Source organism: Lathyrus oleraceus, chromosome 5, assembly GCF_024323335.1.
Source record: "Lathyrus oleraceus cultivar Zhongwan6 chromosome 5, CAAS_Psat_ZW6_1.0, whole genome shotgun sequence".
Taxonomy (NCBI): Eukaryota; Viridiplantae; Streptophyta; class Magnoliopsida; order Fabales; family Fabaceae; genus Lathyrus; species Lathyrus oleraceus.
In genome coordinates this window covers 130,629,860-130,648,328 of record NC_066583.1, presented here as the reverse complement: position 1 = coordinate 130,648,328, position 18,469 = coordinate 130,629,860, and the positions used below count along the sequence as shown (strand labels likewise).

Below are 18,469 nucleotides of genomic sequence, written 5' to 3'. Positions count from 1 at the left end.
AATAGCAGAACTATAATAAACTTGAACAGTGCAGCGGGAAACACCTCCCTCACAAATTCGAACGGAGCAGTGGATCGAACGACTCTCCTCTCCAGAAATTCATCGTCCCTCTCGCGTATGAGCTTCCACTGCCAGCTACGGTTTCGCTCAAACTTCCACCAAAACTCGCAAATTAATATCCGTTCTCTTCCTCTCTCAATGCTCATCACTAATATGCTATCGATTTTAATTAATTTCCACTGTACCTCACGAATCATGCTTGGAAAGGAATGAACACAAAACTACAAATCAAGATTTCTCTTAACTCACTCAACCATTTCATAAACCGCAAGTTTCACGCTAACCTACGGTGAACGATCTACACAATGCATATAACAATTTACAAAACCGTGAGATTCGAATTTTGCGTACCTTGATGTAGCAGTGATGGATCGTGATGAGTTTGCTCGTTTTGATTCCAAACAGATGCAATATAAGCTCCAAGAAATTGAATTCAACGCTCAGGTTTGATTGAAGTAGCCTCTAGTGCGCAAAATCTCGATTCACCATTAATGGAGCAAGCTTGGACAGTTAAGTTTCGCGCGGTTTTGGATGTTGAAATGCAAAAACAGATGGAGCATATGATGATTGGAGATTGATGCAACAAGAATTTCGCAAATTGAGCAAAAATTGAAGAAGTTTGATGAATTTTTGGTTTTGTGTTCTTGAAGAAAATTTGAGAGAATGAAGAGTTTTTAGATCTGGTTTTGATAATTGTGAGATTCAGTTATGATTAGGCAATGATTTAGATTATATATGTTGGCTTAATTGTAGCTTAATCCATCTAATTAGCAAAATGGCATGTTAAGTGAAAGTGGTAATTTTGCAAATAAGGGCAAAAATGTAATTTCCATGTACAGCTCATTGCCAGCTGTTTTGACAGCTCATGCAAACTCCAAATGTCATATGTGAACCATAGAAACTTGTTTCATTCCAATTGGTGGAGTATTTCTCAAAATCACATGTGTATGCAAAATGACCAATTTTCATCATTTCACTTTTCAAGCCAAAATCCAATTCTCATGCCTTAGCCATGAAATGAATATTCAAACACACTCTAAATGCCATTCCTGAGGTGTTGGAAAAAGTCCCATTCAAAAATTCCAATTATTTTGACATTTGGACGATTTTGCCCCTGGTCCAATTCAGCTGTCCAGTTGAAAAGTGACTTTTTGCCTTGGCCATTTTTGAACAAATCCAATGATGCACCCTCAAAGTACATGTCAAATGGAGTTTGTGCATATAAAGAACTTGCAATTTGGACAAAGTATGTGGTAGTTATGGCCTCCTGATTACGGGTCTTTTCTGAAATTCACTGAGCCATATCTCCCCAACCATACATTGGATTTTCAAGTTCTTGGACTTTTTGGAAAGGTGAGAACAAGATCTACATCTGTCATGTTGAACAATTTTTCATTTGAAGCTTCCTTGGACTTCTGTTTTTGAGGTCAAAAACTTTCCATTTTTGGAAACTTCAGTTACAAGTCACCTGCTATTTTTGGCAGTTTTTGTCCTGACTTGATTTTCTTCATTCTTAAGCTTTGCAATGTCATTCAACACTTGTTCCAACACGAATGAAGTGTGTCTAACTTGTTTCCACCTCCAAATCCACCAGATCATGTACAGTTGACCACAGTTGACTTTTCAACTGACAGATGAATCAGGCAATGCACAGATCAATTTGAACCCCAATCTCCAACTGAAATGGCTCAAGGGTGAAACCCTAGCCTCAATAATCACCATATAATCACAAAATGAAACTCATAACCATCAGAAACCTCATCTCCTGATCCAGCCCTGATTGGCCCAATACAACTGATTAGGGTTGACCTGTGGTCAAAACCCTAATCTCAAGGAATCTTCTTCAATCTTCTGATGACATCCAACCATGATGATGATGATGTATCAATTCAATCAATATGAAGACCAATACCCTTGAGAATCATGAAACCCTAATCCACAGCCCCAATCCTCAGATGGCCCATGATCAATCAATAAAACCCTGACTTGCACCTTCTGACTTCCTATCTCCTGATTAAGACTTGGGAAGATGGCTTGCACACTGTAACCACATGATATGCAATATGAAATGCCTAATGTCCTAAAATGATATGCAAATATGTTAATGCTAGTCCCAAGAGAGGAGGGCAAATTTTGAGGTGTTACACTATCCATTTGGCTTTGGCAGAACCTATTCAGATAGGCATCATTAATCACACTGGTGATAGAGAAGTGTACTTCCTCCAGAATGACAACATTCGCCCGACGGCAAAGTCCCATGATCAGCCCCGGGTACGCAAGCACACCTGCTTTACCACCGAATTTAGTTCCACTTATAGTCATCTTCCTCATTTCTCCCGCTATGATTGACGCTACATCTACAGATTTTCTGATCATAATGCAGTACAACAAACACCCTACATCCAGCGGAACCGTGGTGGTGTGGCTCCTTGGCCGAATATTGCTCAACAGCAGCACAAGAAAAGCCCTAGCTCCCAGATTTAAATTTTCTCTTTTCCAAGATTTTGGATGTCCCTGATCATTTAGATCAAATGATTTTCCTTTAATGCACAGGGTAGCATTCACCGCTTGAAGATCTCACACATTAGCTAACTCCTGGGTACGATACTCGCACCGCTCATTCTCTCCAAGGGTTAGAGGATTACCAAGATATTAGTTAATGGCATCCCTCCCGAAAGAAATGATCCTGCCTCTTACCCTTGTTTGGTAGTTGAAAGCTACCCCCTCTTCTTGGTGCATGGCATTTGCATAGAACTCTCGAACAATATCATAGTTAATTTCCGCTTCTGGTTCACACAGTTTCACCCACCTTCGTCTTTCAAAAGTTGAAACCAAACTCTGATAAGTCCCACCCGGTGCTAAACGGATGAACCTCTCCGGCCGGATGGTTCTCTTGATTAAGCTCTCGAATCGTTCTTCGTGTTCGTCGCTTATGAACCTTCTTAATGAACGGGGTTGAACTGAAGCCGTGGTTTTGGTTCTCTTTGACATCTTACTGAAGCACTTGGTTCTTGTTAGCAATTGAAGATTAGGGAGTTGGGAAAGGAAAATTTTCAGTTTTTGGGAGTTGAAGCGAAAGCGAGGCAAACTTGGTGTTTTGAAAATGAATTGAAATGAAAAGGAAAATATAACCTAACAGAACTTAAGAGGTTCTGTCACGCACTGTTCGCGGGGCGAACCTTGTTCGCGGCGCGAACTGAAGCTTTGCATTCAGTTCGCGGGGCGAACGACAAAAAACAGAACCCAATTTCACAAAATTTAACATAGCAGAAAATCAATACAGCAGAATAAAAAAAACAAAATGCAGACTTACAACGTTGGGTTGCCTCCCAACAAGCGTTTTGTTTAACGTCGTTTAAAGCTCGACGGTCCACTGATTAGCCCGGTCCAGATAGAGACACGACACATACATCACGATTTACGTTGCCACTATGGTAGACTTTGAGTCTTTGACCATTTATAATTCAGCTCTCTTGTGACTTTGGATCCTCGATCACAATGGCTCCATAATTGCGCACCTCTTTGACAACGAACGGTCCTGACCAGTTTGACTTCAACTTACCAGGGAATAACTTCAACCTTGAGTTGAAAAGCAATACCATTTGTCCAACATGAAACTCCTTATGACGGACCTTTCCATCATGGTATGCCTTTACCTTTTCCTTATACAGTTTATTTGAATGATAAGCATTATTCCTTGATTCCTCCAATTCATGGAGTTGTCCTTTTCTTCTTTCTCCAACTAGAGTGGAGTCGAAATTCAAGAATTTAAGAGCCCATAATGCCCTATGCTCCATTTCCACTGGAAGATGACAAGTCTTCCCATACACCATTTGAAACGGAGTTAGCCCAATAGGTGCTTTGTAGGCGGTACGATACGCCCACAAAGCTTCATCCAGTTTTAAAGACCAATCTTTTCTTGAATTCGAGACTGTTTTCTCAAGAATCCGCTTGACTTCCCGGTTCGAAACCTCCGTTTGACCATTCGCTTGTGGGTGGTAGGGAGTGGTCACCTTGTGCTTTACACCATAATGTTGCAAAACTTTTTCTAGAGGTGTATTGCAAAAGTGTGAGCCTCCATCACTTATCAACACCCTAGGCACACCAAACGTGAAAATATGTTTTTCTTTAAAAATTTAATCACTGTTTTGGCATCGGCCTTAGGTGAGGCAATTGCTTCTACCCACTTCGAAACATAGTCAACGGCCACTAGTATGTACTCATTTGAGAAAGAAGAGGGGAATGGGCCAACGAAATCAATACCCCAACAATCAAAAACTTCTACTTCTAGCATGTTGGTTAGAGGCGTTTCGTCCCGTTTTCCTATTCCTCCACTCTGTTGGCATGTATCACAACTTTTCGCGTGTTCATGTGCATCTTTAAATAAAGATGACCAATAAAAGCCCGATTGAAGCACTTTAGTGGCTGTTCTCAAACCGCTATAGTGACCTCCATACGGAGAGTTGTGACAATGCCAAAGGATGTCTCTTGACTCCTCACTCGTTACACACCTTCTCAAAATATTGTCTACACCCACCTTAAACAGATACGGATCATCCCAAACATAATATTTTGCATCCGCCAAGAATCTCCTTCTTTGATTGCAAGTGAGGTCTTCCGGTGTTAACCCGGTTGCTTTGTAGTTAGCAAAATCAGCAAACCAAGGCCGCACTTGAATCACATACAGTTTTTCATCTGGAAATTCTTCTCTCACTTCCTCTTCTTTGTTTGTAATGTCCACATTGACCAAACGAGACAAATGATCCGCAACCAAATTTTCGGAACCTTTTTTATCCCGGATTTCCAAATCAAACTCTTGCAGTAAGAGAATCCAGCGAATTAATCTTTGTTTGGAATCCGGTTTGGTTAGCAAATATTTTATCGCCGAGTGGTCAGTGTAGACTACAACTTTTGACCCAATCAAGTAAGCTCTAAACTTTTCCAATGCGTACACTATGGCTAGTAATTCTTTTTCAGTTGTTGCGTAATTGACTTGTGCTTCATTTAACACTTTACTAGCATAATGAATAGCATGGAAAACTTTATCTCTTCTTTGACCCAACACCGCACCAACTGCATAATCGCTTGCGTCACACATGAGTTCAAAGTCAAGTTTCCAATTTGGTGCCACGATTATGGGTGCGGTGACTAACTTTTCTTATAAATCAAGGAAAGCGTTGAGACGTGACTCATCGAAAATAAAATGCGTACCTTTGTTGAGCAAGTTGCTCAATGGCTTTGCTATCTTTGAAAAATCTTTGATGAATCTCCGGTAGAAACCGGCATGTCCGAGAAAGCTCCTTATTCCTTTTATATTTGTTGGGGGTGGTAGTTTCTCGATAACTTCCACCTTGGCTTTATCAACCTCTAATCCTTCGGAGGAGATCTTGTGACCTAATACAACACCTTCGGTGACCATGAAGTTGCATTTTTCCCAGTTGAGCACTAAATTGGTCTCCATGCATCTTCCCAAAACCACATCAAGATGTTTTAAGCATGAATCAAAAGATGATCCATACACAGAGAAATCATCCATGAACACCTCAATGCATTCTTCTATTAAGTCCGAGAATATAGCTTGCATACACCGTTGAAATGTGGTCGGTGCATTACATAACCCAAAAGGCATTCTTCGGTAAGCAAAGATGCCAAAAGGACATGTAAAAGTTGTCTTCTCATGATCCGCCGGATTGACCGAAATTTGGTTGTACCCCGAGTACCCATCCAAGAAGCAGTAGAAATTTTTACCGGCTAACCTCTCCAACATTTGGTCCATGAAGGATAGTGGGAAATGATCTTTCCTTGTAGCTTGGTTCAACCTTCTATAGTCAATACACATCCTCCACCCAGTTACCGTTCTTGTCGGAATCAACTCATTTTTATCATTTTTGATAACCGTCATGCCACCTTTCTTGGGAACTACTTGTACCGGACTCACCCATGCACTATCGGATATAGGATAAATCATTCCGGCTTTCAAGAGTTTGACAACTTCTTTCCGAACTACCTCTTTCATCGATGGATTTAGACGCCTTTGAGGTTGTGCAACGGGTTTGAAATTCTCCTCCATCATGATCTTATGCATACAATAGGCCGGACTAATACCCTTCAAGTCGGATAACACCCACCCTATTGCACCTTCATTCTTTTTCAGCACTTGAATCAATTTATCTTCCTCTTTTATGGACAAGGTGTTGCTTATAATCACCGGTTTAGTACATTCGTCACCAAGGAACACATACTTCAAATGTGAGGGAAGCATTTTCAACTCTAATTTTGGTTCTTCCGTTTTCTTCATCGCATCCAAGTCCTCCTTAGTTCCTTCTTGATAAGTAAGCTCACCACAAGATTCTAACTCATGCAACATTGCTTCAATCTCTTTTTCTTCATTTTCGGTCAACACATTGTATGCTCCGATAAGAGATCTTTCTAAAGGATTAGAAATATAAACTTGGTTTGCGACCTCCACTACTTCCTCTTCGATTGCATCAATTCGGAAAGAATCATGCTTGTCATTTGGATGCTTCATAGCCTCAAAAAGATTAAAGGTCACCTCCTCGTCTTGCACTCTCACCTTCATTAGTCCATCATCTATGTCAATCATCATCCGGACTGTTTTCATGAATGGTCTTCCAAGAATTAGAGGAACATCACGATCCTCATCCATCTCTACTATCACAAAATCTACCGGAAACAAGAATTTATCCACCTTCACTAACATGTCTTGAGCAATTCCGTACGGTGACGTGGTAGACTTGTCGGCTAGTTGCAAAGTCATCCTTGTCGATTTGATCTCCACATTTCCCAATCTTTTGACAATGGATAAGGGAATTAGATTGATGCTAGATCCCAAGTCAATCAAACCATTACCAATGTATGTGCTTCCAATGGTTACCGGTAAAACAACTCGGCCCGGATCGGATTCTTTCCTTGGAAGAGTCTTTTGAATGATGGCACTACAACGTGCATCAAGCAATATGGCTTCGTCTTCCACATGTCTCCTTTTCTTCGTAAGAATGTCCTTCATGAACTTTGCATATCGTGGCATTTGTTCTAATGCATCGGCAAATGGAATATTGATTTGAAGTTGTTTGAATATGTCCATGAATCGTGCATAATGCCTAGCATTGTCCTTCTTCGATGGAGCATGTGGATAAGGTAGATGTTGGGTTGGAATGACGCTCACACCTTTCTCTCATTTCTTCTTCTTTGTTGGTTCAACATCCTTTTTCACCTCCAATTCAGGTTGTTCCATTGCTGGAAAATCCTGCTCTTTTCGCGGCGCGAAGGGGGATCGCGGCGCGAACTGTGAAGTTCCAGCCACTTTCTCCCTTCCACCAACCATGTCCTCTTTTTCCAGCACTTCATCCATATCATTTTCTACTGTAATTTCCTCACTTTTTTTACTTATCAACTCTTTACCGCTCCTCGTGACAATTGCTTTACAATGCTCCTTTGGATTGGTTTGAGTGTTAGCGGAAAATGACGATCCTGCGTTTTATTCTGACAGTTGCTTCGCAAGTTGGCCTACTTGAGTTTCCAGATTCTTAATTGTTTCTTCATTACTCTTCTGATTTGCCATGGAAGCTTGCATGAATTGTTGAAGAGTATCCTCTAGCTTGGAACTTCCTCCTTGCGACTGCTGGCCTTGAGAGTTTGGATGTTGATAGGGACTTTGTTGCTGAAAATTTTGATTGTTGAACCTTGATGGTTGATAGCCTTGATTGTTTCTTGGTTGGTAACCTTGATGGTTGATAGCCCCGCGAACTGAATGCAAAGCTTCAGTTCGCGCCGCGAACAAGGTTCGCCCCGCGAACAGTGCGTGGCAGAACCTCTTAAGTTCTGTTAGGTTATATTTTCCTTTTCATTTCAATTCATTTTCAAAACCCCAAGTTTGCCTCGCTTTCGCTTCAACTCCCAAAAACTGAAAATTTTCCTTTCCCAACTCCCTAATCTTCAATTGCTAACAAGAACCAAGTGCTTCAGTAAGATGTTAAAGAGAACCAAAACCACGACTTCAGTTCAACCCCGTTCATTAAGAAGGTTCATAAGCGACGAACACGAAGAACGATTCGAGAGCTTAATCAAGAGAACCATCCGGCCGGAGAGGTTCATCCGTTTAGCACCGGGTGGGACTTATCAGAGTTTGGTTTCAACTTTTGAAAGACGAAGGTGGGTGAAACTGTGTGAACCAGAAGCGAAAATTAACTATGATATTGTTCGAGAGTTCTATGCAAATGCCATGCACCAAGAAGAGGGGGTAGCTTTCAACTACCAAACAAGGGTAAGAGGCAGGATCATTTCTTTCGGGAGGGATGCCATTAACTAATATCTTGGTAATCCTCTAACCCTTGGAGAGAATGAGCGGTGCGAGTATCGTACCCAGGAGTTAGCTAATGTGTGGGATCTTCAAGCGGTGAATGCTACCCTGTGCATTAAAGGAAAATCATTTGATCTAAATGATCAGGGACATCCAAAATCTTGGAAAAGAGAAAATTTAAATCTGGGAGCTAGGGCTTTTCTTGTGTTGCTGTTGAGCAATATTCGGCCAAGGAGCCACACCACCACGGTTCCGCTGGATGTAGGGTGTTTGTTGTACTGCATTATGATCAGAAAATCTGTAGATGTAGCGTCAATCATAGCGGGAGAAATGAGGAAGATGGCTATAAGTGGAACTAAATTCGGTGGTAAAGCAGGTGTGCTTGCGTACCCGGGGCTGATCATGGGACTTTGTCGTCGGGCGAATGTTGTCATTCCGGAGGAAGTACACTTCTCTATCACCAGTGTGATTAATGATGCCTATCTGAATAGGTTCTGCCAAAGCCAAATGGATAGGACCGAAGGAGCTGGAACTTCGTCATCCAGACCACGACCCCGACCCAGATCCCACACTACTCCAGTCTTTGACCAGATGGCGTTTGCCAATTATTGTTGCGAGAGCTTTGAGGCCTCTAGGAGGTCTCAGTCATTTATCTTCGATGCTATGCAACAACAATTCCAGAACACGTTCCTTACACCCGAAGCCCGCAAGTTTCCTTCTCAGGCGGAATATGTGGCTTATGCTAATTGGCCTGAGGGCAGGCCAGATTTTATGGGGGGGTGCAGGAGGTGGTGCAAACCCTAATGATGAGATGGAGGACGTCCTGGGAGATGTAGGTGGTGACCAAGAGGAGGAGGATTGAGGAGTTGGTGATTTTGAGGAGTTGTTGTATTTTGAGTTTTCTTTGTATTAATTTGTTTTTGAAAATTTTTGATGTACTTTTGGGTGGCTCTAGTTCACCAAAACTTTGGTTTGATAATTGCATGAATACTTTTTTGAGATTTAAGTGTGTTACAATCAAATTGGTTTACCAACATTTTTTGTTTAATTGTTCTTACTCTTAAGTCAAGCTTAAAGCAACCAAGAAATGTTCGCAAAGAAAGAGCATAGGACACTTCGAGTGGTGATGATAAGAATTAGTGTCGGCATTTCAAGGTACACTTTATCGCTTTCTAGACTTAACATGAGTAGTTTGATGGTGTGTGCAAACTTCATATCATAAATTCATTGAAATATATGTCAGTCTTGAATCAAAATATGACTTAACCAATTGTGAGGAAGCTTTCCATTGTACACTACAAAGCAGGAAACCAAACATTATTTTAACTCATTCTTATCATGCTAAATCATGCATCAATCTAATTTTGTGTGAAAATTTTGAAAATGATAAAGGCATTGTTTGTGAGAAAAAACCACTTGACCAAAAAGTTCGAATCAACTAACCTTGTGAGGAATAATCCTTAGTTAAACCCCTTTGAGCTTATTTTAGGATTCATTTTATTGATCATTGTAAAATCAAGTGAAAATTTTGAAATAAATGAATCCTAATTTCTTTCGTGTCAATTGAAACCTCAAATCGAGTTGTTTGCAAATTTTGCCTTTTGCTTATTTCTAAGTAGGGAGCATTATTGAATAAATTTGGTTTTGAAATCTAAAGTTGGGGAGAGTAAAGTGAAAAGTTGCTTAGAAACTTGGAAAAGTGAGTTTTTATGAAAGGGTGAAAATTTGAAAAGAAACAAGAAAAAGAAATCACCCTTGAAACCATAGAGCAAAGAAAAAAGAAAAGAAAAAAAAAACAAAGAAAATGCTCATGGTTGTGTGGATGTGAAAAAGAAAAAAGAAAAAAATAGGGATCAAAGAAAGGGAGATTGTGTAGAGTTAAATGTTTGGGAATGCTCCCTTAGGATATGCAACTTTGTAAATCCTCTTAATCATATCCTTTCTTGTAACCTAAGCCACATTACAATCTTTGAAAGACCTCTTGATTCTCATTTGTCACATGATTTGGTATTTGTTGTGATAACCGCATGATTTGAATTGTTGTTGATTTAATTGCTTGGATGAGTGAAAGTAACCCTTCATGTTATTCATCATTATTATGATGTGTGTGTAAGTTTGATTCAATTTTGACATATATGGCTTTGAATTCCTTGGAATGATTTTTGCACTCAACCATTTCCCTTATTCATGTTTTGTCTAGAATTGAGATAGGTGGATTGAGAAATTGTCAAACACTTTTGAACCATTTGAATGTCCTTGGTTAATCCTTGTTTAAATCTTTTGTGTCATGGCCTTGGTTGTGAGGGTGGAAACTTTTGTTTAGGGACAAACAAAATGCTAAGTTGGGGAGAGTTGTTAGGGACCAATTAGTACTATTTTTATATCATTTTATTGGTCCCTTTTACCAAGTCTTGATGAAATTACACACTTTTATTCTCATTATTTTGTATAAATGCAATTAGGTTTAATTTATTTTGTTTTGAATAGTTATTTCACATATTTGTTAGTTTTGTAGAATTTTGGAATAAAGATCTTTTGGAATGCAACATCATAATTTGGAAGAGGTGTTTAATGCAATTTGGAAGACTCCTTTGTGGAAGCTTGCAAAGCAAGGAAGCTGAGTTAGCTTCAGTTCGCGCCGCGAAGGCTGCGAATCCAGCAAGCTGATTTTTGGTCAAAAGTGTTGTTTTGAAGGCCAACTGGTTTTGCCATTTTGGTGTCTGCCTTGGAATAGCTTTTCTGTTTTGGATGAAAATGATCAATTAAGGAAATGTCAACCCTTTTTAGGATAAGAGAATACATTATTCTAAAGATTCATTATTATTCACACATTGAGACATTAAGATATTTTTTGTAAGAGAAAAACAGAGTTTTTCTTCCATTGCATTTTGCTTTCAAAATGATGATGAGGAGTTAAACCCCATTTTGTCAAGATTAGAGGTAGTAGTTATTCTCATTTGTTTATGTATTCTATTTGATTCATATATATGATAAAAGATTGTTGATGTATTGAATACTGTTTTTGCCCTAAGTTGAAAATCAGATTTGAGTAGTTGTTGAAAGAGGTTATTTGAGTCTTGACTTAAAATAGATTTTCAAGTAGTGAATAAGTTGTAGAGATAGATTTGTTCATTACTCTTCATTGGTATCAACCATTAAAGATTGTTATATTGATAGTTAGGTAGAGAGATCGTCTAAGGATCAATATAGTGATTATCACAATATTATTTAGACATAAATGACTTTGAGAGGATACTTGAACATCATCAATAATCTTAAATTTATATAGTTATCATAAGGAATCATAAGCATTTAGAATAGTGAACTCCAATCTTGCCAAGCTTTTACATTTGATTAAAACCATTTTACTGTTTTTAGTGACATTTACTCATAAGATAATTTTCCAAACAAAACGACTTTGTTACTTCCTAAACTTACAACACTTTGAATTATAGAACGACGGTAATAGCAACCAACCTCTGTGGATACGATAAAAATATTTGCCGAAGATATACTTTTCAACACAGGCTCAGTCGAGTCATCATATACTTGTATGTGGATGACTTGCTAATTACAAGTGCAGACGAAGCAGAAATAAAAAAAGGTTAAGTCGAAATTGATGTAGCAATTTGAAATTTCCGACCTAGGGAACTTGTCATATTTCTTAGGAATAAAATTTAAAGACACAAGTGAATGAGTGTTCCTACATCAGAAGAAGTATGTCCAAGACATCTTGAAGAGGTTCAAGATAAACAATTGTAATGCAGTTGTCGCACCATTGGAGACTGAAGCAAAATTGAGAAAGGAAACAAATGATGAGTTTACAAGTGTAACATTGTACAAACAAATCATTTGATCCTTGAGATATCTTTGCAACATCAGACAAGATATTTGTCAAAGTGTCTGGTTGTTGAACAAATTTATGGAAAAACCCTAAGAGTGTCATCTGGCTGCAGTCAAGAGAGTGTTGAGGTACATAAAAGGTATTATTGATCATGGTGTGTTGATGCCAAGACAAAAGAATACCAGCACAAATACAAAGATACATGGTTACATTGACTCAAATTTCAGTGGAGATCAAGATGAGAAGAGTACTGCATGCTACATATTCATGATTGAAGGTGCCCCAATCTCTTAGAGCTCAAGAAAACAAAGCATTGTGACTTTTTCATCTTGTGAAGCTAAATATGTGGCAGCATCATATGCAACATCAAACAGTATGGATAGAGATACTACTTGAAGAGCTCAAGATCATATAACCTAAGAAAATGAAGTTGTTTGTCGACAACAAGTCAACGATCAACTTAGCAAATCATCCAGTGTGTCATGGTCAAAGTAAGCACATAAAACGAAGATAACATTTCCTTAGGGATCAAGTAAATAAAGAAAAACTTGAAATTGAGCATTGCAAGACAGAATAGCAACTAGTTTATATACTCACCAAATCCCTAAAGAAAGTCATGTTCAATGAATTAAAGAAAAGCATTGGGATGAGAAGTTTCGAAAACATGAATTAAGGGGTGTTTTAGAAATTATAATTCAATGTTTTAGAATGCAAGTTGTATTCGACTTAGGTGTGTTCGACCTAGTCGAAGTAGTGAGCCAAGTAAGAGTAAATTGTATTTGACATTGTCGAATACAACATGTAGTTATTAAATTGAATAAACATATATTCGACTTGGTCGAATGGTGCAATTTGTAAATTTGTATTTTGATTGTTTATATAAAGAGGTGACAATGTAAATCCTTAATAGCTTTTAATACATGAATTCTTTTTAGTCAAATTTTCTCTTTATGTATAATTTCTCTCTCCTCTCTCTCTCTCCTCTCTTTTTCTTCGTTCTTTATGCTATTCTTTCTCAAATAAAAGTAAAAATGACTAAAAAAGAGGAGATATAAAAATGGTAGTTGTAGAAAGAAGGAAATCACATTTTCTTATAATGAGAAAATAGAAGAGAATAGACTAGAGATGGGTTAAGGGTTTTTTTCTCATAATAAACGCGTTCGTCATTTGCTCACGAAATTTGTTTCGTGAGATTTAACATTTCTCTTTTTATTAATTATAATGTGTAAACTTTATGTTTCATTTCATTAATTCATCAAATATATTATTCATTAAATTTTGCTAACTCTTAACAGCGATATTTATAACAGCGCACTTGTATTTGCCTAGTTCTAAGATATATAATCCAAAGATATTGGAATGTTAAAAGGAAAAATCAGTTCATTCTCAATTCTCATGCATGCTCAATTTATTGGTCATTGAAACCTTACTAGGATATGTAAATATACATCATCCAGTTTCTGTCTGGACAAATAAATGTTATGTGCTAAGGTAGTCTTTTATGAGGCAAAGAATAAAACTATCTTAAATGGCGAACTAATATTTTTAGACAGTGCAATACAACATGAATCTTACCTTTGTTATTGGTTGGATGTTTCGTCGTCCTTAACAAGAATCTGTGCTTTCCGTACCTACAAACAAGATAACAACCACACCATTGTTATGTTATAATGTCTGCTATCGGTATCACCAAAATGACAAGGAGAAAACAAAAGCTTACCTCTCTTTCCCAATCATATCTCGACGTGATAATGGCCAAGATCAATGTTTGAACCACCGTTCCGCTCATCATTCCAATCCACATACCCTGATATGTTCAATTAATAAATCATATTCATCACTATCAAAGACATTATATGGTGAGATATGATTAAATGCATATATGAAAGTATTAGAATGGCATTGCATAGTGTTTAAATTTGATTTAACTTTGACGAGAATGGAGTGGAATATTAATTTGTGACAAAAGTTACCACAATGCCGGACGGTAGCAACCAGCCTAGGAGAATCCCGAAAGGTATTCCGACCAAGTAATAGCTGCCAATGTTTATATAAGCCACTACTACTTGCCGACCAGATCCAACGGCTACACCTGAAAGTCGAAACCCAACCAATACCATCGGTAATGACAGCATCAGAAAACGTAATCTTAAGTTCAGAACATTGATATTGTAGTTAGGTGCTTTATAAGTATATTATTTAAGATTTACCTGAAAGAACGGGTTGAACGCAATTAAGAAGAATGGTAAAAGCCAACAAGAATGATAGTTCATGAACCATTTGGATTACAGATAAACTTGATGTAAAGATCAAAGCAAGCTTCTCATTAAAAGTCACGATTATCAACCAAAATACGAAACCCACTAATACTGTATTTACAACTGAAACCATTGTCGCAAATTTCGCCCCTTTTGCATTGCCTGCGCCAAGCTCGTTTGCAACTCGTACCCTGAAACGAAATGATTAAAAGAGAGAAAGATTAAGATTTGTGACGATTCTTTTGGTTGAAAGAAAGAAGAAATCTATCAGAAAAGAAGACTTATAACCCGCGACATACCCGGTTGCAGCTAAAAAACCAAGCGGTATCATGGATTCCCAACCATAAATAGTTACACTGCCAACAGAAAATAAAATCAGCAAAAATTCAATAAGCACAATGAAAGATATAATGAGATAAAAACTAAAAAGCAAAGGAAGTAAAAAAAAAACTACCAAACCGAAAGAGCGTCAATTGCAACATCAGAGTTGTACATATAACCAGACATTATAAGCAACAATCTGTAATAGAAATTCTCTAACCTGAAATATAACATTGACATCATTTAAAGAATCACAACATAAAAAACAACCTCAAAAACAATCAAAAAACTACAAAACAAAATACTAACGCAAGCATGACACCAGAAGCCAAAGAGAGTTTAAAGAAATCCCAAAGACCAACAAAAGCTTCAACAGAAAAACCGGTCCAAGAACATGAACAGCCACCAAAGAGTGTATAACAAAGCATTCCCAAAACCGAGACCCACCAAGAGAAATCAATAGTAAGAGCAATCCCAACAATCCCAACTCTCATCTTATAAACAAACACCCAACTCAATATCACATGAATCACAAGTGCTCCTCCAGAAACCCAAGCTATAATACCAGTTTTCAACTGACACTGCAAGAATCTTTGCAGAGTGAATTGAAATGGGAAACTCAAGTGAAACGGAATCAACCAAATCGCAACCAAACCCGCTTGCTCCGCAACCTCAACGGGTTGTCCTATGAACTTCAACATAGGCGTGGCGAACACAAACATGGGTAGCAACAAAATTGAAGACAAGAAAAGAACAACCCAAGAGCGTTGTAAATAAACACCCAACATGTGGTTTTGTCCTGCGCCGTAAGCTTGGCCGCAAAGGGTCTCAAGAGCACTCGCCATTCCAAGCTACAGAATCAAAAAAATTGAATTTTTTTGTATGATATAAAAAAACTTCATAGACAGAAGTAAAAAAAAGAATTTTTTTAGTGTACCAAGAAACCGAAAGTGATGGAGATGAGGAGGGTGCAGGAGATGGAAATGGCGGCGAGGTCGAGATCGTTGAGGTGGCCGGCGAAAGATTGAGTGACGACTGTGATGGAGAACATGGTGAGACGGCTGAAGATGGAAGGGGCGGCAATATGCCATAGTTTGTTTGATTCGGAACATGTTTGTTGGATTAAAGAGTCTGTGTTTGGTTGAAATTGTGGTTGTGATGGAGTTGACTGTATCAATGGGTAGTTTTGTTGCTCTGATTCATTTGGGATTTTGTTTCCCATGAGTTTGCTTTGGGAAATGCAAGAACGAACTTGAGAGGAAAACTCTATGACTAACCTCTTACCCCAGCATACTTTCGTGAATTTTTTACAAAAAATAATGGTTTTTTAAAAAAAAAATCCAAAATCATTTTGTTTTCAAATAATTTTTCAAACTATCTCACTTTTAGGTGAAGATGTCAATTTAATTGGCGTCTCCTCTTAAAATTAAAGTGCAGACGTCAATTGGATTGGCTATGCCACATGGTGCAGCCAATTCAATTGGCGTCAATGTGTATTTTTTCAAATGAGACCTCAATTGGATTGACACCTCATTGTATTTTGCAATTTTTTTGTTAAACAGTCTACGTGATACATAATTTTGAAATATGACCAATTCATAATATAAATTCCCGTTTACACAAAAAAACCTAATGTTGATGATCGGGATCACCTAACGGACCTCCGGTCCCACATCCCCTAGCTACCCGAACCCGTGGCCCTAACCCACGTTGATGATTCACCACTGGTATTTGAGCATGTGAGGGGCCAGGAACATCACCATCAACTACAGGAGATTGTCTGTTGAGATAGTCAGACAAATCAGTGTAGTCTTGAGTATGCAATGAAGGTGTACCGTCATAACTGAGTCCATGACCCATGCCAGAGTAGTTGGGTTGTGTTGTACTTATTGGTGGGCGATCGGGACGGTTGAAGGGAGACATGGGTGTGAATGATGCGTCGAGGAAAGGTTGGAAAGATTGTTGGGGTGTTTGGTAGAGATAGGGTTGTTGGAGGTTTCGGTTTTGTGCGGTTTGGGCTTCTTGGCTATGGTAGGAGGAGGGACGGTTGATGTTGAATGATCGTTGAGTGTTTTGGCTAAGGAGACTTTGGTAGGGTGATGTGTTGGGTGCGAAGCGATGTTGGGTCTCTGGTTGATGATCAATTTGTTGGTGGTAGTATGGGGTATGCTCTTGGTATTGTGGTTGGGTGTATGGCATGTTTGGGTTGTATGTTTGTGTGTTTGTGGAACAGAAAGTTTGACGGACAAGGGGTTGTGTATATCCGATCTGACAATGTTGTTGGGGGTTAGATATTGAGACGTCTGGTGTGTAAGTTTGTTGGCGTGGGTCGTACAGGTACATATCCTCGACGATGAACTCAAAACCAACCGATCTGTACCAAGCCATATAAGTACGAATTGGTTTTTCTTCATTTAGCATCATTACGTCAGTTAAGACATGGTCATGGCGGTGCTTCCATTTGCGACACTCAGATCTTGCGAAGCTTTGCCATGGATTGAAGTTCCATTGGTCGTTAACTTTGCGCAGATGTCATTCTCCTAGGCTTGCGGGGGGATTTGGGATGTGTTGAAGCATACCGAACTGCAACTTCACACGATCACTATTGTGCATCTCCATAGTTGTGAATCTTATTGTCGGTGTGCATGCAGTCCATACGGCTGCGTCTTCTTCGTTGACTTCATGGTCATGACCCAAATTTAGGTATGGACGCCAAATGAACTAAGATGTGAAAGTAACTTGGATTATAAACTTGGTAGAAGAAGTTAACAAATTATAACGAAATAATGAGGTTATTATCCATATGTATGTCGGTCGAAGGTGATCCAAGAGATTGTGATACTGGGTAATACAGTGTCTAGGACATCTGTTATAACTTATACCATGTGTCGACCATCTGCACCATAAAGGTAAAAATATTAGTTAAAGATAATAATCATTAAAGTAAGTAAATATATAGCATTTTAAACAACTTACTTTTGTGCATACGGGAATGTGAAAGGGTTGTTGTTGACGAGCGCTAGGGACGGTAGTCTTGACCAACCCCATGCTTGAAGCAAAATAGTATATTCAGAAAAGGTAGATGTGTCTTTGTGTGAATTTTTACACAAAGAGCTATAAAGATAGGCCAGACAAGCGGATCCCCAACTATAACTTCCTATTTTATCTACATGTCTTAGTAAAGGTAAATACATAATATGCATACTAGAACCACTACCTTAGGGAAATAACAAAGAACCAATTAAAATCATAATGTAACACCTAGTTTTTATTATTCGAGCCTCTTCGGTAGAATGCTTGTCGTACCTCAGGAAAATGTGAGAGACACGACCTAGCGAGGCGCAATCGCACGCTCGCAATGATGGGCTGAATAGAGTCGCCACCGAACTTTATTTATTCCTAAAAAGGAAAGGGGAAATATCGATAAAACCCGAGAAAGAACGACAATGATTTTGGTCGTCGGAACCAAATCAGGGTTCGGGAGTCGATTACGCAAGGGGAAGGTATTAACACCCCTCACATCCTTTGTACTCAACGGGAACCATTAGGTTAGTTGTATGCGTTAGTGTTAGTTTGAAATGTTAGACTTTTCAAGTTATTAGGTGGGAAAGAAAGAATAGAAGAGAGGAGAATGTTTTTGGATTTTTGACGAAGGACTAAACCTAA

At 38.6% G+C, this 18,469-nt stretch overlaps 1 protein-coding gene across 1 annotated transcript; it reads right to left on the bottom strand.

Moving 5' to 3' along the window:
* Nucleotides 1–13,603: 13,603 nt before the first annotated feature.
* On the bottom strand, nt 13,604–16,101 carry LOC127088312 (protein DETOXIFICATION 27). The gene is made up of 8 exons (XM_051029247.1): nt 15,741–16,101; nt 15,113–15,654; nt 14,937–15,023; nt 14,782–14,838; nt 14,435–14,673; nt 14,198–14,316; nt 13,945–14,031; nt 13,604–13,855 (listed from the first exon to the last, which is right to left on the bottom strand). Exons 1-8 carry the CDS (start codon nt 16,023–16,025, stop codon nt 13,805–13,807), a joined length of 1,467 nt encoding a protein of 488 aa, XP_050885204.1. The 5' UTR covers nt 16,026–16,101; the 3' UTR covers nt 13,604–13,804.
* Nucleotides 16,102–18,469: the final 2,368 nt, after the last annotated feature.

Coding starts and splice junctions, on each gene's coding strand:
- LOC127088312 (XM_051029247.1), bottom strand. CDS start 16,025: ATGGGAAACAAAATCCCAAATGAATCAGAGCAACAAAACTACCCATTG. Junction 15,024..15,112: donor GCTTCTGGTGTCATGCTTGC/GTTAGTATTTTG, acceptor GTTATATTTCAG/GTTAGAGAATTTCTATTACA. Junction 14,839..14,936: donor ATTGACGCTCTTTCGGTTTG/GTAGTTTTTTTT, acceptor TTCTGTTGGCAG/TGTAACTATTTATGGTTGGG.